At 37.6% G+C, this 23,806-nt stretch overlaps 1 protein-coding gene across 8 annotated transcripts in view; it reads left to right on the top strand.

Annotated features, from left to right (window-relative positions):
* Nucleotides 1-5,834, top strand: part of LOC129746246 (CUGBP Elav-like family member 2) — a 406,881-nt gene extending 401,047 nt beyond the window's left edge. For 3 of the 8 annotated variants that reach the window (XM_055739819.1, XM_055739820.1, XM_055739822.1), the window contains exon 8: nucleotides 4,282-5,183. In XM_055739819.1, coding sequence (XP_055595794.1) covers nucleotides 4,282-4,778 — 497 coding nt within the window. In that variant the 3' untranslated portion in view covers nucleotides 4,779-5,183. Of the gene's footprint in view, nucleotides 1-4,281; nucleotides 5,202-5,424 lie in introns of those variants that run through there. The other 5 variants (XM_055739817.1, XM_055739818.1, XM_055739814.1 and 2 more) reach the window with 4 other exon arrangements.
* The last annotated feature ends 17,972 nt before the right edge of the window (nucleotides 5,835-23,806 follow it).

The following is a 23,806-nucleotide window of genomic DNA, read 5'->3' as shown; positions in this document are numbered from 1 at the left end:
CGTGTCTCCTTACTTTTCGACCTCCAGCTGGCTTCCCGGTCCAACGACCTTCCAGTTGGCTTCCGGTCCGATAACCTTCCACAGTTCTGGCTCGACGACTTCCTGTGGATTCCCGGCGCTAGCTCGTCCTTCCATTGGCTTCCTGGCTGGTTCCTCCTCCTTTCCATTAGCGCTGGGCCCATAACCTGTTAAACAGGCATCAGAAGTTTCGGAGTGGACTTACTACGTGTCGATTGGATCTCCTTCTAAACTTTTTTGGGTCCAGCAAACCTATTTTCTTCATTTCTATGGACCGCCTTTTTTTGCAGCATTGTATGGCAACCATTTGCTCCTGCGTCTATCTTGGGCGTAGACTCATAAGGACGGCCCATGGCAAGCGCGCGTGGTTCATCCTTCGCTTCCACGCCGCTGAAGATGGCTCTTAACACTCGTCGCTCGAATACTACGTCGCGCGAATCGGCTTTGAAGTCGATGAATAGATGATGCGTAGGGACTTAGTCTTCACGGCATTTTTGGAAGATTCGCCGTAATGTGAAGATCTAGTCCGTCGTAGACCGTCCTTCCATAAAGCCGGCCTGATGACTTTCCACGAATCTGTTTTCCCGTGGCGTTAAGCGGCGGAGTAGGATTCGGGACAACACTTTGCAAATGAATATAAACCAGACATTCATACAAAGGGACCAATCAACCCAAAACAATGTTAATTTCAACCATCCCGCTCCAAACCTGTATCATTGGTATCCGTCTCTTGATGGTTATAGGAACACTCTTTTCTATTCCGGATCACAACGATTCCAGTAAGTTCCTCGAATCTTCCGAAAACTAGCAGCTTAGAGTCACTGCACATTGAGTGCTAGGGGCTAGAGTATTGACCTTACACGTCTCCTGACTTTGACTCTTCCTAGCTTTAACTGGGCCCTGTCCTCATCCTGTTATATGATTAAACGGACACTAGGCTTCGGATCACAAAAGATAACTTTGACTAGTTTGAGCCTTCGTAAAGACCAAGACCCTACCTGGATAAATTGGAACTCAACCAAGTCGAAAACATTCTAAAACGCGTTCTCTGTAACGGTGAAAAATGGCTCCAAGTTCTCTTGGGTGTTTAACATGCCATTTCCCCTCTGAATCACAAGAAAATGGAGCTACCATACATACCTCGGGCATTTACTTTTACTGGTTACCAGAATTATGTTCGTAAAGTTGTGTCGTGAGACGGAATACTATGATATATTGGCTACCAATAATTACTCCACTGCTCTTCGTCAATCTTTAGAGAAAAAAGTTGCTTAGAGGAAAGGCTGCATATCGTCATCATCAGTTTCGAAGTTTATCAGGTAAACTAGCTTGTCGAAATCTCCTTTCTGAATAAATAGGTAGTGTAACTGACAGCAACAGAAATTTACAAGATCCTTAGAAAGGCACTTGCGTGAAAGTTTTCAGAACGAAGGCCGAAATCCGTTAAGATCTGAAAGGTTACAAGATCAAATGTGTTTTTAATCGAACTAGGTTAGGCCGGAACAAATTTCAAATCCTTCTTTTGTCACTCGGAGTTGCAATATCGCGAGGGGGGGGACAATAAAAAATAATGCGAAAAACAAATAAATTGGAATAAATTGCACGAAAGCTTGTATGCAACCAAATTGCATACAATATCATTGCATAAAACCTATAAATCTTGTTTTTTTATCGAATAATTCAATAAAATCAAGATTACAAAATGTGAATTACCTTCCATCTTCCAAAATTTGATTTTTGGTCTTGTAATATTTCAAATATTTGAATTTTTATTTGAAATTTACTTAAAATACTTCAAACTTTATTTATTCCCCCCTTCGGGATTTTGGAAATTTCGAAGGGGGGGGGGGGGGGTTACAAAAGAAGAAATTGATATTTATTCCAGCCTTATTGGGTCGAATGTAGAACAAACTAACATGGGGTTGTACGCACTCAAATGGTCATCCTGAACTTCTTGTTCGAATCGATAGCCTGCAATTATTGTGTTTTTCCCCTAGCATCCATGAGATGAACAGATTTTCCGTTGCCGCTGCAATCAGATTTTGAGCTACACTCTACACTAGCGATTGCTAGTTCCACCAACGGTCGCCAGTGCCCAAATTTCCTAATCGTGAGTTTCAACACCTCCCCTCAATTCGAAGATCGAGAATGTTGAATAGTATCGCCGATTGTTGAGCTCAGCCGCAACGCCAATAACTTATTCCAGCCAGGGTTGCCAATGTGTCTGATTTTTCAAGATTAGTCTGATTTACCTGATAACCTGATCAGCCTCCGTTCTTCCCTGAATTTTCAAAGGTCAAAGTCAAAATGTGGATTGCCGAGCAAAAAAAGGTCCTCATTTGACAGAAATTTATGTCATGCATTTGATTTTTATTTCTCATGTCTCTGAATTTTGAAAAATCATGTTGGCATTTCTCCTCAAAAGACTCGAGATCCGAACCCTCCTCGCATCGACTCGAGGTTGACTTCTCCTCTGCACGATTTAAGGCCCGATCTTTCCTCTAGCGACTCGAGATCTGACCTCTCCTAGTAATGACTGGAGGTGAGTCTCGAAGTTGACCACACAAACCTCTCCTTCTGAAGATTCGAGGCCTGACCTTTCCTCTAACGACTCGAAGCCCGACCTCTTATTTCCAGGATTCGAGGATTGCCACCTTGCCCGACGTGCGCCGATTGAGAGCAGTTTATCCTAGACTCGCGCCTGCCACAGCACACGCGCGGGACTTAACGCAACGACTCGGATGATTCACCCGGCGTCGAGAGCCACTCTATCTGTGGGTATTCCCCGATCGTGGAATAACCCTTTCCCAACGATTTCCACTGCGAAGAAGGTCAAGTCTCATCCTAGCAGCTTCGGTCGGTGGGAACCGCTGAACACGGATACTCCCCGAAGGTGGAGTATCCTACGCACGAATACGGTGCACCCATGGCATCCGCTACGCAGAAGATGTGGCCTTATCTTTGTAGCTTCAAACCGTGGGGTCGGACGCCCCCTTCTGTGGGGTCAGTCTACTCCGACCGCTGTCCGGTCTTCTTTGTCCCTTTGGCTGGCAACCCTAGGATTTTCTGCCTGCTGCTTTTTCTGCCCGTCGTGTGCCAGATCGAGAGCAGCTTATCCTGGACTCGCGCCTGTCACGGCACACATTCGGGACTTTGTACGCTATGATTCGCATGTTTTCCGAACGTGACGACATCCTACACCGACTCGAAAGGCTCGCCCGGTATCGAGAGCCACTCTACCATTGGGTATCCCCCGACAGTGGTTAACCTTCTTCCTGCGGTCCCGACACGACAGCAATGTCTCCTCATCGGCCGGCGGAAATGTATCCATGCTATTTACCGCAGCGTCGCGCGTGTCGGCATTAAGAGTAACCCTCTCGAAACCCGAAATTCCGGCTTCCAGTGGAACCTTCTGGCTGACCTGGAGCTTCTCGTGACCTCTTCGCTGGCTATCCCCTGCACTGTTGGTCCTATGTGGTTGGATCACCTCATACATGCTGACCACAGTACACAAACAATGCACAAGAGTAACCCTCTTGGCTGTCTGGACATCCTGACCTCTGCGCAGAATCATTCCGGTTGCGGATCCTGAGACTCTCGGGTACGATTGTCGGACGTGAGCTCACACTTGCTAACCGCAACGTGATTCGTAACGGCATCGAGAGTATCCCCCTCGATTAGCGAACCTCAACGGACTCTGACGGTATCTCCTCCATACTCCAGGTTGTCCTTCTAAGCTGGCTGATTCATCTGTTCTGGGTGTTGGTATACTTGCTAACCTCTGGCTACTAACTGGTCCTTCTGGCTCGGCTGGTGATCTGGCTGGCGCACTTGCTAACCGCAAGAAATTTATCTTGAGATTACTTCTCTCACTAGCTCGATTTTCCATTTTCCAGACGTATCTGGGCCCATAACCTGTTGTAATGAAAGATTCAACGTCAGCTTCAATGAAGGAATGGAGTTAATCTTTATTTGCTATCACAGTAATGTCTTTATAAAGCAACACTCTACACTAGCGATTGCTAGTTCCACCGATGATAGTCAGTACGCGAACTGTCTAATCGTGAGTTTCATCGGTTGTGAAATATGAAGGAAGTAAAAAGAGAGAGAAATAACAACATCAGGTCAATTAAGAGGGACAGTTGAGAGAACTACTATTAGAAAACCGAACCAACAAAATTTAGAAACAACTTTGGAACTTAGCACATCTCGAAACCCAGAAATTCATTCCCAACATATTATCATTATCCCCCCCTCCAACAGCCCCTAGCTCGCCGCAAGCGCCCTTTTGGCCGTCCTGGTACGTCCCAAGTCTCGACTATTGTTCCACCGACAACAACGACACCATCTTCAACGACCGCTACTTCGGTAACAGCAACTTCAACGACGACAACAACAACGGATACAGCACCGGAAGCAACGCCAGCAGCAGCCCCACCTCGACCGAGTACCAATCGAAGCTGCACTCGGTCTTCCACTCGGAGGCCCATTCGACGAATCACTTGATTTTCAAGCAGGAGGACAGGAAACAACGGGATCTGGTGCTGGAACTGTACCGGCAGAAGAGCTTGGAGCTGGAGCAGAACGATAGTAATCCTTCCGGCGAATGGCTCGACTTTGAGAAGGAAAGCTGTTGGTATCTGGACGATCCGGCGCTGTTCGAGCTGGAAGCTGCGGCCTTCGCTGCGTCTGGGAATCGGTTCGAGTCGACGGGGATTGCCGAGTCAACGGAATGCTGCGATTTGTGGGGGGATTGCTGAGGGATTGTGTTTCAAATTTAGAAGATTTCTTTTTTTTTTTAATTTTTTCCCTGCTCTTCTATCCAGTGCAATGTCTAAAGTGAAAAGTTGTAACAAAACGTTCTGAGTGTAGCTGTATAACTCGGTAGTTTTAGATATTGTTTAACTAGTTAGGAGGTAACCAATTTACATATGTAGCTTTTTTAGGGTTTTTTTTAAATTTTTTCTTCGCACTTATGATAAGTTGAAAGTGGCAGTACAATCGTACTTGCTTGCAAAGTTTTTTGAAATAATTTGAATTGTGAACGCTACTGTAAAAAGTCCTGTTTAATAAAGTTGATTCTGGTCTTAATAGTAGCTATGAGTTTGCAACGATCAATGAAATATGCGGGACAGAACCGGTGAAGGCTGTTTTGTGTAGGTTATTGTACTGTGGGTTCAAAAACTTTTTAACAGAATACTCTGGGCCAAGGAATGGATGACTGTATGACTCTACTCGCTACTCACAAAAATTCTAATTGATTATTGTAATATGTCCTATACAAGCGTCATGTGCCTTCAATCAGCGTACTAATGTCTAACTGTCTTTCTCTCTGTTTCTTTCATTTCCTGTACCGTCTGTACGTGTCTCGTGAACTTGGAAACGTCCATCAACGTCACCGAACAGGTCCGGAGGGTTGCAATCTGTTCATCTACCACCTGCCGCAGGAGTTCACCGATACGGATCTGGCCTCGACGTTCCTGCCCTTCGGCAACGTCGTCTCAGCCAAGGTGTTCATCGACAAGCAAACCAATCTGTCCAAGTGCTTCGGCTTCGTGTCGTTCGACAATGTGGCCTCGGCCCACGCGGCGATCCAGGCGATGCACGGATTCCAGATTGGAACCAAGCGACTGAAGGTGCAGCTCAAGCGGTCCAAGGATGCGTCCAAGCCTTATTAGAAGAAGAAACGACGGTGTTGGCCAAAAGAGACAGGCGCAGGCGTTCGGTTTTTGCTTTTCATAATAGATCATCATCGTCTTTAGTAATTTTCGTTAAGCCAAGAGTATCCAGCAGCAGCAGCAGCAGCAGAGAAGGAATATGGTGGAGGCCCCTTGGAGGTTGGATCTATGTTTCTTCGTTTTGGGAAATGAGGAAGAATGGAGTGTGAGAACAACTATTCGTGCGTTCGTTTTGTTCGTTCAATGTTGTTTCTTATGAACCACTTCATCGGTGGAGATAGAGAGAAATCAAGATACAGAAAGAGAGAAAATCATGCTTATAACTAAGAAGCGCAACAGTCCATATGTGTGTGTTTAGAGTTGACACTGTTCTCTGTTTCCTGTTTCCGCTGTCCAGGTGACGCTAGAGAGAGAAAAACGAGAGTATAACATATGGAGGAAGAACGTCGTGTTCCTGTTTTTAGAAGCGTACCAATATTATTATTACTTTTTGCTTTGATTAACCTTTTCGTTAATTGTTCGAGGTAAGCGTTGGCAGGGAGAAGGCGAGATAAAAATTCCAAAAAACTGAAAACGGTGATACGAAACACAAAATACTAACAAAAAACCGCCCCCATAGCGCATAATCCAGTAAAGTTTTAGAGAGAGAACCAGGCAGCTGTTGTGAGCCCGGGCAAACGCTAGATTTATTTTACGCACACACACGTCCTAATCTAATCGTTAGTTCGATGAAAATTGTTAATTAGTTTTCTTTTGTTTAATTCATTTCACACAATTTTTAAATTGCTATTATTATCAAATACTGCTATCTAAAGAACAGAGGAAAAATCTAAATAGGTAGTTAATTTAGAGCCTGACGGCTGGGTAGGACTTTTCGGCACAACCCTTCGAGGGGTGGAAATCCTTGGGATGTTTTAATCATCGATAGTTTCATAACAGTTTTTATCCTAACAACGAAACTCTCCCAAGAAGTCAGCTGTTTTTTTGAAAAACTCAAAACGAAACCAACCGCATAAGGTAGTCAATTTTATTCACAACAATTCCAAGCGTTCGATTTTCCACCCTCCCGACCGAAGAAAAGTGCCAACAAAGAGTGTCTCAGATTTGCCCAGAAGAAAACCAAAGGCTAGTAGTCAGTTTTTTTTCATTATCTCTATTCTTTCATTGTTTTATGTTTTAAGTTTTTCCCAGCCCAAACAATCGCACGTGTCCAAACGTGAAAAAATCCCAAGTGAATTAATTACTAGTTTAATTTGTTTTTTTTTTTTTCATTATCTTACTGAACACATAAAACAAACACACTGAACTTTGTTAAAATCTACATACATGTTAGGGAGAGAAAGAGTAAGAAAAAGCGGGAAGAAAATCATAACAATATAACACAAATTATAAAACCAAAAAAAAAACGAACCTACAATACCGAGAAGGCCATAAAGTGGAACGTTTTCGTTGAATTTCGAGTTATGGTTTCACGTTTTTCCTTCCCACACACGATTGTTACATTATTTACTATTATTCATTGTTTAATTTTCATTAAAAATTATACCATCTTGAAAAAAAAAATACCATTTTATATTTGTAAGTACCTTATACATGTTCGTTTGTTTATTAATTTATTCCAAACACTAAAGAGAACTAGCGATCGAGAGAGAAAGTCCCACGTTATCCCGATTTATGGTGTTGATTTAGTCCGTGTATCGTTAAGTTTAGATTTTAGTTAAGTAATCGTTTAGTCGTCTAGTGAGTTCATCTTGTTTTTTTTTTGTTCGGAAAAAGTAACCAGCAGAGAGGAATTATCGGGTTGTTTTTGGCATTCACTTGTGTCCATCGAATGAAAATGCTTTTTCTTGCTGTCAAACTAATTTAACACTAAAAAACAAAAAGTTTGAATGTATTAGATTGTCCTTCGGTTTGAAGAATACTCCCACTGAATTTCAAAATAAACAGTTTTTCGTAATATAGCAGTAGTTTCCTTCGAACCGAACGGCATTTTAGTAAATTCATAATGACCGTTATTCAGTGAGCTATAATAGTTGTTTGCCATCTAAAATGATTACTCATTCGGTGACCACACTCAAAAAATTTATTTCAAACGTTTCGCAAAATTTGATCGGAGTACTTTAACTGAGAAAAATATTTTTGATTTCGTATGATTTTTTTTCTTCTCAAAACAGGACCATATAAGAAGGGCGTATTCATTTTGATTATTCGTAATAAAACACAAATTCGTTGGAAGATTTCATTTAATCATCAAATCGACACTAAACCTTTGATCGGTTAAAAAAAGGCAATGTACAGGATTCTTTTCTAGGATAGAAGGAAAAATTTCAGGAAGTTTTCCCGTTGGGGAAATTGAACCAAAAACACGGGAAAACGAAGCGCGCTAAACTTGTTTCTGATATCGGTTAAAAATAGGCAGGTGAAAGGAGTAAACACATTGTAAAGTGACTGTTGCTGTCAATGTTGTTGAGTTACGGAAAGAATTTTTTTTTTAATAATGAGATCAAGAGAGAGTCCTATTTCTGTAGCACTATCACCTGAAAACCTTTAATAACACTAAATCTCACCCGCGCACGCACACCATTCAAATTTTCGGCTGCAAACTGTTTTGTAGCGCGTCACCGTCAGTTCAGTTAGAAACCACCTGATTATTTCTCTCAGTGTTCCTGCGAGAGTTGTTGTGGTTGCGATTTTGTACGACGAAAAAGGGGAACTTCAATAGAGTTTAAGTAGTACCGGAAATTTTTTGAATGTGCGTAAATCATCGATTTGTCGTCTAACAGTAGCTAAAGTAAAAATTGAAAAAGAAAATTAACTGGAAATCAGAAAAGTTGGCTATTATTGTAAGAAAAAGAAACGAAAGTTATCGGAATGAATGCGAAAAAGATGTAAGCTATAGTTGTAGAACACAAATAAGAGAAAAAAAAACAAATCTGTGGTAGCTGCAAAACCCACACGAAAGCAGTGGAAAATGAGTGGAAAATTCTAGTGAAAAAAGCAAACAAAAATCAGCAACTACACTGAAAAAAACAACCACTTTAGAGTGGCTCGATTTTTTCGGTGACCATTTTTGTACATTCTAATTTTTTGTAATCACCTCTGGCGCTAATGTAGATTATTAATTAAAAAAATCCTAGGAAAATACAAAAAAAAATCTAGAAGGTATAAACAACCGAAAAAGATCCGCTCTTTTTTCAAGCTCGAGAAAGAACAAAACTTGGATCTGGAAACGTTCCAAGCGAAAGGAGGGCTAAAAATCGTTAAATGTGCCAGTCTTACAACTAACTAATTGAAACCAAATAAATTCCGAGACCGCGAAGAAAAATCTTGATACCCAAAACAAATAGAAAGGAAGAAGAAAAAAACAAATATGTCTAATTAAGTGATTGATGGAGCTAGGAAACTCGGAACGAGTTGTTTCTTATGATGTCTCCGGAATATTGTAGCATGTAGAGATGTTGCGATGTCGCAGCATGAAACTGTGAACTGCTGGAGAAAATAACAGTAACAAATCCCGATGAAAAAATGTGAATAATATAGTTGAGGAAATAAACACAAAAAAAAGTTGTCTATAAGATGGTAAAAAGAGGAAAACAGAAAAAACTTAACTATATATTATATACACTAGGTACTTATATATTGATATATATTATATACAATGAGAGGAGAAGAAAGAAGGTGCAAAACAAAGAAAAAAAGAAGGAAAAAAAGGCGTTCTTTGAGTTTCGAACCGGAACAACTGAAACAAAAAAAAATTAATAACAAACAAAAAAAAAAACTAACAATCGGAAACAATTTGGTTTCGTTGTTTTGTTCCCCAGACCCCATCATCCTTGTATTTCTCTATTGAGCAATCGTCGTTGTTGCAATCGTCGAATTCAATCAGTCAAATCAGTGTCAGTGTTATTTTTTAAGAGAGGGACAAATCACACAAACACACAAACACCAACACACGCATCGTAGAATCAAAACATACAAATTTACACAAAAAGAAACACATCAACACGCCTACACGTACACTAGGAGACATGCATAGAAAAAGAAAAACACCGAGCCAAAACGTCTAGTACGATTTACCCTAAAAAAGATTAAAAAAAAACTTAGTTCACCATGTTTTGTGTAGATAAAAGTGGAGACCAAAATAATTTATGTAACGAAACCAGTAGAAATTGGACGATAAGTTATATTTTACGTTTATGTCCCCGACGACGAATTTGCGACAAATCCGGCGTATAGATTTTAAGTTACAAAACATCCATTGTTTCACAAACACATACACATTTTCTGTCGTAATCATCGGTGTAACACATACAGAAAAAAAACACACACCTCACACAAGAAAGTAGCATAAATTATTCTACAACAAACAAACAAACAGAAAGAAAACAAACTTTGTATCACTTGATCCCTCCGAAGAGGAAACAGTAAAAGCAAAATGGCAACTCTGAGAATTTGTTGTTGTAACCCTTCAATGTTTTTAATTTTCCTGTTTTAGTTTATTATTCTTTTGAAAAATTTGATAAAATAAATTTAAAAAAAAAATCAACAATTGTTTGAGTTTTTGTGCAACTAATGATGACTTTGTCCCTGTATGAATTATAAATAAACATATCTCAAGCAACAATTCAAACTTCATAGATTTTATAAGAATTTCAATAATAATTCTGTATAATAACCTTTCAAAACAGGTACAAAACCTACGTGAAAAATTATAAAATTAAAATTCTTAAGATTGAAGTTTTTTCGAGATTAGTAAAAAGCAACTACAACACTTATTTATGAAACATCAATTATTTACTAAAAGAAAAGAAAAGAGCTTCCAATAAAATATAAAGTGGATGTCAACGAGCTGTTGAAAAAATCTGATAAAGAAAGACAATCTTTAGATGAAGTGAAATACGAATATGTCAAAAATGACAAAAAACAAAAATTACAAAAAAAAAGACAAAAATTAGCAAAATGACAAAAATGACCAGACTGACCAAAATGACAAAAATGACATAAGTGTCAAAAATGTTGAAAATGACAAAAATTACAAAAATGACAGAATGACAAAAATGCCAAAAGTGTCAAAAAAGACAAAAATGAAAAAAATATGTTTAAAATGCCAAAAATTACAAAACTGACAAAAATGACAAAATGATAAAATGACGACAAAAATGAAATAAGTGTCAAAAATGACAAAAATGACAAAAATGACAAAAATGACAAAAATGACAAAAATGACAAAAATGTCAAAAATGACAAAAATTACAAAAATGACAAAAATGATAAAAATGACCAAAATGACTGAAATGACAAAAATGACCAAAATTACAAAAATGACAAAAATACCAAAAATGACAAAAATGACCAAAATGACAAAAAAAGCAAAAATGACCAAAATGAGCAAAATGACAAAAAGGACAAAAATTACAAAAATTACAAAAGTGACAAAAATGACAATAATAACAAAAATGACAAAATAACAAAAATGAAATAAGTGTCAAAAAGACAAAAATGACAAAAAAGGCAAAATTGACCAAAATGATCAAAAGACAAAAATTAAAAAAATGACCAAAATTTAAAAAATTACAAATGACAAAACTGGCAAAAATGACCAAAATGACCAAAATGATTAAAAAAGGCAAAAATGGAAAAATTGACCAAAATGACAAAAATACCTAAAATGGACAAAAATTACAAAAATGACAAAAATTACCAAAATGCCCAAAATGACAAAAAATTATAAAAACTACAAAAATGACAAAAATTACAAAAATGAAATAAGTGTCAAAAAAGACAAAAATGACAAAAAAGGCAAAAATGACCAAAATGATCAAAATGACAAAAATGTCAAAAATACAAAAATTACAAAAATGACAAAAATGACAGAAATGACAAAAATGACGGAAAACGGCAAAAATGACAAAATTGACAAAAATGACAAAAATGAAATAAAATGACAAAAATGACAAAAAAAGACAAAAAAAGACAAAAACGACAAAAATGACAAAAACGACACAAATGGCAAAAATTACAAAAATGGTAAAAATGAGAAAATTGACATAAATTACAAAATTTACAACAATACCAAAAATGACAAAATTGCCAAAAAATTAAAAAATTAAAAAATGACCAAAATGACAAAAAAGGCAAAAATGACCAAATTGACCAAAATGACAAAAATTGACAAAAATACCAAAAATAACAAAAATGACAAAAATTACAAAAATTACCAAAATGCCCAAAATGACCAAAATGACAAAAACGACAAAAATGACAAAAATGGCAAAAATGACAAAATTGACGGAAAACGGCAAAAATGACAAAATTGACAAAATTGACAAAAATGACAAAAATGGCAAAAATGACAAAAATGACAAAAATGAAAAAAAAAGACAAAAATGAAAAAAAATACCAAAATGACAAAAATGACCAAATTGACCAAAATGACCAGAATGACTGAACTGACAAAAATGACAAAAATGACAAAATTGCAAAAATTCCAAAACTGACAAAAATGACCAAAATGACAAAAATAACGAAAATGACAAAAATGACAAAAGTTCCAAAACTTACAAAAATTACAAAAATGACAAAAATGACAAAAATGACAACAATTACAAAAATAACAAAGATTACAAAAATGAAAAAATTACAAAAATGAGATATGTGTCAAAATAGACAAAAATGACAAAAAGGCAAAAATTACCAAAATGATCTAAAGACAAAAATGACAAAAATGATCAAAATTTGAAAAAATACAAATGACAAAACTGACAAAAATGACCAAAATGACAAAAATGACTTAAAAAGGCATAAATGGCCAAATTGACCAAAATGAAAAAAATACCAAAAATGAACAAAAATTACAAAAATTTACAAAAATTACCAAAATGCCCAAAATGACAAAAAAAGCAAAAATGACCAAAATGACAAAAATGACAAAAATGACAAAAATTACAAAAATTACAAAAATGACAAAATGACAGAAATGAAAAAAGTGTGAAAAGACAAAAATGACAAAAAAGGCAAAAATGACTAAAATGACAAAAATGACAAAAATTACAAAAAATACAAAAATGACAAAAATGACAAAATTGACGGAACGGCAAAATTACAAAATTGACAAAATTGACAAAAATGACAAAAATGAAAAAAAAGGACAAAAATGACAAAAATGACCAAAATGACCAAAATTACAAAAACTACAAAAGATTTAATAAATTAAAAAAAAGACGGAAAATGGCAAAAATGACAAAAATGACAGAAATAGCAAAAATGAAAAAAATGACAAAAATTACAAAAATGACAAAATTGAAACAAATGACACAAATGGAAAAAATGACAAAAATCGTAAAAATGAGAAAATTGACAAAAATTACAAAATTGACAACAATACCAAAAATGAAAAATAATTACAAAAATGTCAAAAAATGAAAAAATGACAAAAATGAAAAAATTGACCTAAATGAAAAAATAGACGATAATGACAAAACTGATTAAAATGATAGAAATGAAAAAAATGACAAAAATAACAAAATTCTAAAAATGACAAAATTGAAAAATTGACAAAATTGACAAAATTAACGAAATTGACAAAAATGACAAAATTGACAAAAATGACAAAAATCACAAGAATGGCAACAATGATAAAAATGAAAAAAAACGTCAAAAATGACTAAAATGACTAAAATGACAAAAATGACAAAAATGATAAAAAGAACAAAAATGAAAAATATGAAAAAAATGACAAAAATGGCAAACAACTGACAAATATGGCTAAAATGACAAAAAAATGACAAAAATGACAAAACACTGACAAAAATGACAAGAAACGACAAAAAAATTTAAAATGACAAAGAAAGAATACAAAAAAATGACAAAATTTTTTTATAAAAATGACAAAAAATGTCAAAGATGATAAAAATTACAAAAAAAACTAAAATGACAAAAAAATAACAAAAGAATGACAATAAAATGACAAATAAAATTACAAAAGAATGACAATAAAATGACAAATAAAATTACAAAAAAATGACAAAAAAAGAAATAAATGACATAAAATTATAGAAAAATGACATAAATTAAAAAAATGTCAAATGTTCAAAAACTTTATGAAGATTGGAGATAGAATTCATTGGTTAGATTATTTGAACCACAGATTAGCTGTCCAAGAAAAATGTAAATAACCCTTTGAAGAAATAAGGTTTTGAAGGCACACGTTTGCTTTAGTGAAACATAATTTGCCTGTCAAAAGTATTTAAATAACCTTTATAAAGTAGGAAGGTTTTGAGGGCAGTAGGTAGATTTTATAAAAAACAAATTCCTTTGAATGACATTTATGAAAAAGAAAACTAAAGAAACTCATGAAGGCTTTTTTATTTTATTAGCTATTAAGAAGGTTATAAAAATTTTAACCGATTTAAAAAATTAACTTGAATTGACGATGATGACTCGCTTGCGTAACAAAACCAAAAAGAAGCATTCAGTAGTGCTAATGTAAATTAGCTTAACAGTAATTAGTCCACCGCCGCCACAGTTTTGAAAATTTGATTCGACTTCGTTGGAAGGATCAAATTAGTTTTGCGTCCTCCGATATGAAATTGTAATTGTGCACCGTTGCGCGACTAAATAGTTAGCTTGCATAATTCATCTCCCTCATCCATCTACTAGGCCGATGATGATGATTCCAATCCGGGTCCGGAGGCTTCGCCCGATTTTCATTAATATTAATTCTATTAAAATCACAAATTACCGCGCCAATTTGACGGTTCAGCTCACAATTACAGTTTCAGGAAAATATGAGGAAAGCCATTTAGTTCCTGCCATGTAGCTTCTGGGTTGTACTCACGCTCACATTTATGTACGTTAACTGACCAGGCAGGTAGCAAACAAACATGTCACCCGGCCGGCGAAAGTTGGACGACTACCAGGTCAGCCAAACCGCCATCATTGCCTATAGTTTTGTTTGAGCTTTGTAAATACGAACTCGAAGCAAATAGGAGCAGCAAAAAAAAAAACACGGGAGGTAACGACGGTGGAATAGAATTGACCATTTCCGGTGCGGAAAAACAACCTTGGTGGCTCCAGAGAGTGGCAGTGACAATTATTGACAATGCGTTTTGTTGAGTTGCTACTATTGGATGGGGTGTGTGTGACTGTTAGTAGATTTGTGCTGACTCTAAGCTATTTCGAGGTTCCAGTTTTTGTGGACAGCTGAACCGGTAGTAATTACAATAATTGCAAATTATGAGTCCTAATTAGCCTTTCGGGAGGTGTGTATGAAACAGTTAGGGGCGACGCGGCCGACCTCTAGCTATTTGTTGTTTCTGGTGAGTATTTTGAAAGCTTAGGATTAGACCGTTAGATACAGTCGGCTTAGGAACTTTTTATCAGTTCGTTTTTCACATTTGTGTGTTTTCCGCTTCCCTGAGAATGTTCTAAATATAGATATTAATATTGAATTTGGTTTTTTTTTTTTTTTTTGTTAAATCTCATTTATTTGAAACGGCTCGTACCGCTCGGTTTTAAGGAGCCAAAATCACTGTATGCTTTTAATTTACAATTCATTGCTTAATTCTAGTGCATTTGGAAAATTTAGGGTAGAAAAAGATTTGAAAGAAAAAGTAAAGATTCAGAAATTTTATAAATGAAGATCAATAGTTTTGAGAAAAAGATAAATTTCAAACATATAGTCTAAGTCCATTACAGCCAAAACATCTCGTACTGGAGTGTAAGGTTGTTTTCCTCGGGCCCTTAGGGAGTCCTTTAACTTTGATCTGGCGATAAAATGGACCTCACACGACCAGACAATATGCTCGATGTCATGATAACCAAGGGCGCAAGAACACAAATTGCTGTCAGCCAGATTAACGCGGAAGAGTGAAGCTTCTGAAGAGTAGTGGTTGGACATGAGTCGGGAAAATAGTTTAATAAAATCTCGACTCAAGTTCAAACCTTTGAACCACGGCTTAAGACTTACTTTGGGAATGATGGAGAAAAGCCACCTGCCCTTCTCATCCTCATTCCACTTGCGTTGCCAGTTGATGAGGGTATTTTTGCGAGGTAGGAAGTAAAATTCATTGAAAGCAATTTGACGCTCATATTCGTCGCCTTCAACCGCGCCTGTTTTCGCTAATGAGTCTGCCATTTCATTGCCCGTTACCGAACAATGAGAAGGGACCCAAACAAAAGTGATGAAGAAGCAGCGTCTGGTTAAATCACTCAACATAATTCGTATCTTCTCGAGGAAGAACGGTGAGTGTTTACCTGGTCTGTGTGAACGAATAGCCTCAACAGCGCTGAGGCTATCCGTCACTATGTAATAGTGATCGACAGGACGTGATGCTACGGTTTCTAGTGCCCAATGGATAGCAGCTAATTCTGCAATATACACTGAGCATGGAAATCGAAGACTGTGAGAGACACTAGAAATTTGATTATACACTCCAAACCCAGTGCACTCGTCTATGAGGGATCCATCAGTGAAGTATATTTTATCCGTATTGACGTGACCAAACTTCGCATCAAATATTCTAGGAACAATAAAGGAGCGATGTTGTTCCGGAATTTCTCGAATTTCATGATGTAAGGACAAATCAAACTTAACGTACAAGCTATTGTAATCAAGGCAGTGACTAAAGCTGGGACAGTATATAGACGGCTCGATCTGCATTGCCATCAACTCATGATATATTGTCATAAATCTTGTTTGTACATTTTGCTCAATAAGCTGTTCAAAGTTTACTATTACCAATGGGTTCACGACCTCACACCTAATAAGGAATCGAAGAGATAGTAAATTGAATCGGTCTTTAAGTGGGAGTATGCCTGCCAAAACTTCGAGGCTCATGTTATGTGTTGACGGCAAACAACCCAATGCTATGCGGAGACAGCGATATTGAATACGTTCAAGTTTAATAAGGTGCGTTTTTGCAGCAGATCGAAAACAGAAACTGCCGTACTCCATCACTGAAAGGATAGTTGTTCGATACAATTTGATAAGATCTTCTGGATGGGCTCCCCACCAAGTCCCAGTGATTGATCGGAGAAAGTTTATTCGTTGTTGACATTTCTTTTTCAGGTACTCAACGTGGGCACCCCAAGTGCATTTCGAATCAAATATCACCCCAAGATATTTAAAAGACCTGGATTGAGTGATTGTACGGCCTAGAAGATGGAGCTTTGGTTGAGCTGGTCTGTGTTTCCTAGAGAAAACCACCATCTCGGTTTTTTCTGGAGAAAACTCTATTCCGAGTCCAAGAGCCCAGACAGACAATTTGTTTAAGGTATCTTGTAGAGGTTTCTGCAGTTCTAACTCTTTAGGTCCAATAACAGACACGACGCTGTCATCAGCAAGTTGTCTTATTTTGCAATTTCCTACCAGGCAATTGTCAATGTCATTCACGTAAAAATTGTACAAAAGGGGACTCAGACATGAACCCTGGGGTAAACCCATGAAGGAAGTCCTTCTTTCTGTAACATCTCCGTTAGAAAAATTTAAATGTTTTTCACAAAGCAAGTTGTATAATATATTGTTCAAAAGAGGAGGAAAACCACAAGATTGAAGTTTGTCTGAAAGAATTTCTATTGAAACAGCATCAAAAGCTCCCTTTATATCGAGAAAAACTGAAGCCATTTGCTCACGTTTTGCGTACGCCATCTGAATTTCAGAAGAAAGCAATGCAAGACAATCGTTAGTACCCTTACCCCTGCGAAATCCAAATTGAGTTTCAGAAAGAAGGCTGTTGGTTTCCACCCAATTATTCAACCGAAATAAGATAATTTTTTCGAACAATTTCCGTATGCAAGACAACATTGCAATTGGGCGATAAGAATTGAAATCCGAAGCGGGTTTTCCAGGTTTTTGAATAGCGATTACTCTTACTTGCCTCCAATCTTCGGGAAATATATTAAATTTTAGAAATTGATTGAATAAATTCAACATACGAATTTTGGCCACATCTGGCAAGTTTTTCAACAAGTTAAACTTGATTTTGTCAACTCCTGGAGCCGAATTATTACATGAGAGGAGAGCAATTGAGAATTCAACTATGGAAAAATCTGAATCAAGATTGCATCTATTGGGTGGCACGTCTCGGACTATTCGTTGCACCGGTGTGGAATCAGGGCAGACTTTTCTTGCAAAGCTGGATATCCAACTATGGGAATGTTCTTCGCTTTCATTAGTTGAAGAACGATTGCGCATATTTCGAGCAACCTTCCACAAAGTATTCATTGACGTTTCGCGTGACAAATTCCCTACAAATGTACGCCAGTATGCCCTTTTTTTTTCCTTTGATAAGATTCTTAAACTGTCTTTCTAAGGAAAAATAAGCATTGAAATTGTCAATGGTTCCATGTTTCCGGAAAACTTTAAATGCGTTTGATTTGTCTAAATAAAGCTTAGTGCACTGATTGTCCCACCATGGGTTAGGAGGCTTCCGACGGAAAGATGATTCTGGTATTGGTTTTGTTTGAGCACGAACTGCGCTGTTATAAATCAAACTAGAAATGAAATTGTATTCCTCCAAAGGAGGTAGAACATCTGTAGAATTTATAGTTGAAGCAATTACGTCAGCATAAGTTTTCCAATCAATGTGTTTTGTGAGGTCGTATGCCATATCTATTGGTTTCGTTGTGTTTAACCCATTGTTTATTGTAATAACGATAGGTAAATGATCACTTCCATTCGGATCATTGATCACCTTCCATAGGCAATCTAACGATATTGAATTCGAACAAAGTGAAAGATCGATTGCGCTTTGTCTAGCAGGAGGTTTGGGTATCCGTGTTGGTTCCCCAGTATTCAAAATGGTCAAATTGAATCTGTCGCATAGATCGTAAATCAGAGTTGAGCGGAAATCATCTATCGGTTCCCCCCAGGCGGTCCCATGAGAGTTGAAATCTCCAAGAATTAACCTAGGTTCTGGAAGGACTGAACATAAGTCTTCTAATTGTTTACGACTAACTGCAACCCTCGATGGCCAGTAAAGACTAATAATGCATAAATCTTTCCCTCTTATATTTATCTGACATGCAACAGCTTCAATTTCACCACAAGAAGGGAGCGGGATCCTATAGAATGAATGACACTTTTTTATTCCCAAAAGTACACCTCCATAAGAGTCGATGCGGTCTAAACGTATTATATTGAAATCAGAGATTGATACATTTGTTTGAGAGGAAAGCCATGTTTCGGAGAGAGCAAAAATATCACAGTTAGATTCATAAACTAAGAATTTAAATGGATCTAATTTAGGTATTAAGCTACGGCAATTCCACTGTAAAATAGTGATATCTTCAATTCCTCTGCCTGAATTAGCCATCGAGAGATACGAACACAGAAAGAAGGGGCCATGTTTGCATCAACTGCTGTAAAAATGTCTTTATTGTAGGCAGTAATGTAAAAATAATGTTTCTGATGGGATCAGATAAATTGAAAAACGATATGATTCCACCGACAATGTCAGACAACTTGAAAAATCCTGATGAAGAAGTGGGAGCTGACGAAAACTCACAGGATTTTGTAGCTTTTGATGTCCCTGGGATCGCTGTGTCCTTCTGGACTGAAAGATTACCACGTAGACCAGGAGGTATTCGTTTTTCCGAAGAAGTCGAGTTTTTACGACGATTGACTGAAGGGGGGTTCACCGATGCTATTTTGGTTCGAGTTTTGGGAAGAGTAGCCTTTCTGCGTTTGCGAGTGGACCCTACTATGACCATTGGTCGACCTTCATCAGACGTGTCGGAATCCTCTTCATCAATTGTAAGAACATTAAAAGGGTTTTCGGATTGCTGTTGAACCGGATGAGAGACGCTTTTTAAAATTTCTGCATACGATCGTTTAGAACGTTCCTTAAGGGATCGTCTTTGCTTATCCCAATGGCTTTGAAAAGCTTCGCACACTGAAATGTCATGAGGAGAATTTCCGCAGTAAACACACTTTTGCACTCCTCCACACGCTCCATCTTCGTGTTTTTCTCCACAAAGAGAACAACGTGGCTTACTGCAGCAGTGAGATGCAGTATGGCCTATTGTCTTGCAGTTGTCACAGTTCATCGGTCGAGGTACAAATAGACGGACAGGAAGTCTTAGCATTCCGTCTATTAGAACACAGTGAGGGAGGGCGGTACCCTCAAAGGTCACCCGAAATGAGGCTGACGGGGAGTATATTTTCTGACCTTTTTCAGTGGTGGCTGTCACGAGTTGTCGACAATCAAGAATCTTAACTGAAGGTGAGTTGAGATTCTTAAAAATGCCAACTCCATTGGACTTAATATAATCCTCCGTCAGACTCATTTCGGTGATAACGCCTTCTATTTCAACGTTCCGTGACGGAATGTAGGTTCGGTACTCAAGATTGAATAACTCATTGGCAGCAATTTCGTTAGCAGCCTTCTGATTAGACACGACAACTCGCAGTTTGTCTGGTCTAACCTTCGAAATGCTGGTAACGGAGGTCCATTTTGCCAGATCTTTCGTGATCTGCACTACTTTCAAATGACCTTTAGGTTTGGGCCGAAAGAAAACAACCCATGGTCCAGTAAAAGTTGAGTCATCTGGATAGACCCTGATTCGGGGTGGAGGAGAAGCAGATTTAGGAACAGAGCAAGCATCAGATACTGAAATCATTTCAGTATCTGAGCGAGGCACGTCATCCTCACAATCTTGTCCTCCGCCCTCAACCATAATCAATTATGGTTGAAGTCTACACACCGTTATCAAACAATATATGAGAAATATAAGATTCAAATATAGTAAATTTAAATGAAGAGTAGAAAGATATAGAAGAAGAAAAGAAAAAATGCACAAAAAACCTTAATTTTATTCCACAATGTTTTGTCTCCTCTCGATCCGATATGGTTCCAATGTGTCGTCTCGCTCACACCTCTGCTTTGGGTAGACGCTATTGTCGATGGCAATCACGATCGTGGCGATGACCTTGGTGATGACGATCGAGAGCACGTGGTTTGAGCAAAATGACTTCTTTCTCAATCCACTTCAGCAACCGGCAAAAAAAAACCCGTACTTGGGAAAAAACCACAATGCGAAACTTCACAACGGTTGTCCAGAAGCTTTCAGCACTTAATGTCCAGAAAAAAAACACACCACCAGGGGGTGAGAAAAAAAAACACTGGCTGATAGATCGTTCGCGTCACTTTCAATGGTCCTCCTGGTATTCCACTTCGGCACATAAAATCCGGATTCCTCGGTATACCGATAAGACCCTCCCTAAACACTCCAAAGACAAACACTTGGCCGGTGAATTGGGTTGGGAGCACAACGCGTTGCAAATTAAACTCCAACTGAACTTTTTTCTGATAGCGAGTTAAAAAAGCGACTGCACGCTACGAAGTCCACGGTTAGAATGATTGAATTTGGTTGAATTTGAGAGAAATTTCTCCCAAATCGTGGTTTTTGATAAGCGTTCAGAAAAAGTGTCGCTAACACGGACATTCACAATACCGTTAAAAACATGTTTAAAACTCTTAAATAAAATCTTTCTGAGATTCCTTATCAAAGTTTATTTTACTATATATCTAAATATAAAGCAATTTCAAAACCTGTGTGTAGAATTTTTATGAAGAAACAATTTTTCATAGAAATTTCAACAAGAGCTCTCCATGCATGGTGGATGGCAGATGTTTTCCAAAAAAATATACGAGAAATTTTATCCAGGAAACTCAAACAAGAGAAGATGGCTACTCTGTCTACCGAAGAAAAAAGCCAGGTGATGGAGGATTCTCATTTAAATTAAAAGTTCGCAACGTACCTGTACTTCAAGAACTCAAAATCCACAACCAATGCAATGGGTTGTTCTTCACAGCTCTCTGCTCTCAAAAATGTTCCAGGCTTACATAAAAGCAAAGATCTCCAAGTATCAAGATAGTCGGGCTGTTGTTTTTACGAACAAATCCTTGGCGACGCCTACAAAATGTTTATGGTGCTGCCGCCCTGCGAGATGGGATCCAAGCTTTACAGCTTCCCACTCAAGCATTGCAGCTTTGCATTCAAGCTTTGAGTAAAACCACATCATCACGCGAATACTTTGTTAATCAAGCTACACTTCATCCACACAATGGGTCTGCTTATATTGTTTACGACAAGGCAATTTCCACTGATGCATGTGAAAAATGTTTAAGCTCGAGGTTGGATCTCAACCCGTCAACCCTTATTTGGCGCCAGTGTTTTGTCGCCAAAATTTCGTGGAAGCCGATAGCACCTGATAAAAGTTTAGTTTTGCCAATCTGTTAAGTCATTTCAAATATATCTGCAAGAACACCCACAAAGTGAGTGACCAGGCCATCTTTGAGCTCCAGAAGAAAACACCCATTCTCGATGAAGTTAAGCCACTTCAGCTTGATAGGCATTGTTTGAATTATATCAACAAGATCCGTTTGCTAAAACAATTCTCTACTGTGATGTTCCCAAATACTATTCTTGGAATGCATCGAGAAAAACACTGGAACCAAGAGCTTCATAAAGAAGGATACCAAGGTGTAAAAGCCACCGACGGTCTTGTTCGAGTCTACACTGTCTATCCTTCAAATTTTGAGTGTTTCTATTTACGAATGATGCTACATGTTGTAAGAGGCCGAACATCTTTTAGAGACTCCAAAACGTTTGTAGGCCGTATGTCTGTGAAACTTTCAGAGAACCATGTGAAAAAAATGGTCTGCTTCAAAGTGATTCATGCATTTAGCGAAACAGCAGCAACTCAAAGTCCACAGCGATTAAGACACCTTTTTGCTATTTCTTTGACCGCCTGTTATATTGCAAATACTCTTCAAATTTAATAAAACTACGAAAATTGATCTCAGTGAGGACATTCTGATGAAAGGACCAGCAAGTAGTACAGATGGGAATATCACAGAAAGTGCAAAGAGAAAACCCCTAGCACACCAATAACTTCCCGGAACAAATTTTCAATCAATCACTCATCCTCCTTGAAAACTTGTGCATCTCGATGTCTGGAAAATATTTGGAGCAACTTGGGATGCCTGCTCCAAACAGAAGTGATGAAGGCAACAGAATGTACGTCTCGGTGGTCGAGTGGTTAGCGTGATAAGACGGTAATCGCTGGTGTACTGATGGCATTCGATTCCCATCTCGATACTGGGTGTTAAATGTTAATATTGAGTTGTCAATTATTCAGTCTGTAAAGCCTAAATCGGTTAAGATGGTGTATGTCTTAAAAAAAAAGAATGTGGTGAGAGATTCTGAGAGAAACATATTACAACATTCCATAGCTTACAGAATTTGTTTCTCAGGAGGAACCACAACAGTTGTTACCAGACCAAAAAGCAGCCTACAACTACATTTTGAGTTTGATTGGTTTGTAAGAAGGTGGAATGGTTTTTCTTGGTGGTTACGTGGGAACAGGAAAAACGTTCGTCATCAATTTGCTACTATCAAAAAATCGAGAACAGAAGAAAATTGTGCTTGCGGTGGCTTCCTTTGGCATTGCAGCTACAGTACAGATCCAAGGGGCAGGACAGCAAGCTTCCAATCAATTTGTTTCTAAAGAAACAGGCCAAGCTAAGCTGCTGCAAGCATGCTGTGCCATCATCTGGGATTAATGCACTATGTCCCACAAAAAAAAGCGTTGTAAGCTGTAGATAGACGGTTACAAGATTTGGGCAGCAACAATATGATCATGGGTGTAGAGTATAGATGAAATAAATATAATTTAAATGAAATAAAATAGTATTAACAACATTTCATTCTGTTGTTAATACTATTTTATTTCATTTAAATTATATTTATTTCATCTATACTCTACACCCATTATCATATTGTTGTTGCCCAAATCTTGTAACAGTCTATCTACAGCTTACAACGCTTTTTTTTTTGTGGGACATAGACATTGCACATTTTATAAAAATGTCAGGTACATAGGTTATAAAATAAGGTTAAAACAAGCATCGTAATATTGCATACTGCATACTGAGATTGGGTGAAAATACACAAGGTGGGAGTCTAAATATTTTTTTCCTTCTATGCTCTGAGGTGTATGACTGAAACACAGGACGCTCTTTGTTTAGAATTCTCTTTCTCCCACTCGGATGCAAATGCTCTCACACTTGCCGTCCGAGTCACTTACAGCTCGTGTAAACTCGGGT

The sequence above is a fragment of the Uranotaenia lowii genome, chromosome 2, assembly GCF_029784155.1.
Source record: "Uranotaenia lowii strain MFRU-FL chromosome 2, ASM2978415v1, whole genome shotgun sequence".
Taxonomy (NCBI): domain Eukaryota; kingdom Metazoa; phylum Arthropoda; class Insecta; order Diptera; family Culicidae; genus Uranotaenia; species Uranotaenia lowii.
The sequence above is the reverse complement of the archived record's forward strand: the minus strand, read 5'-3'. Positions and strand labels throughout refer to the sequence as shown.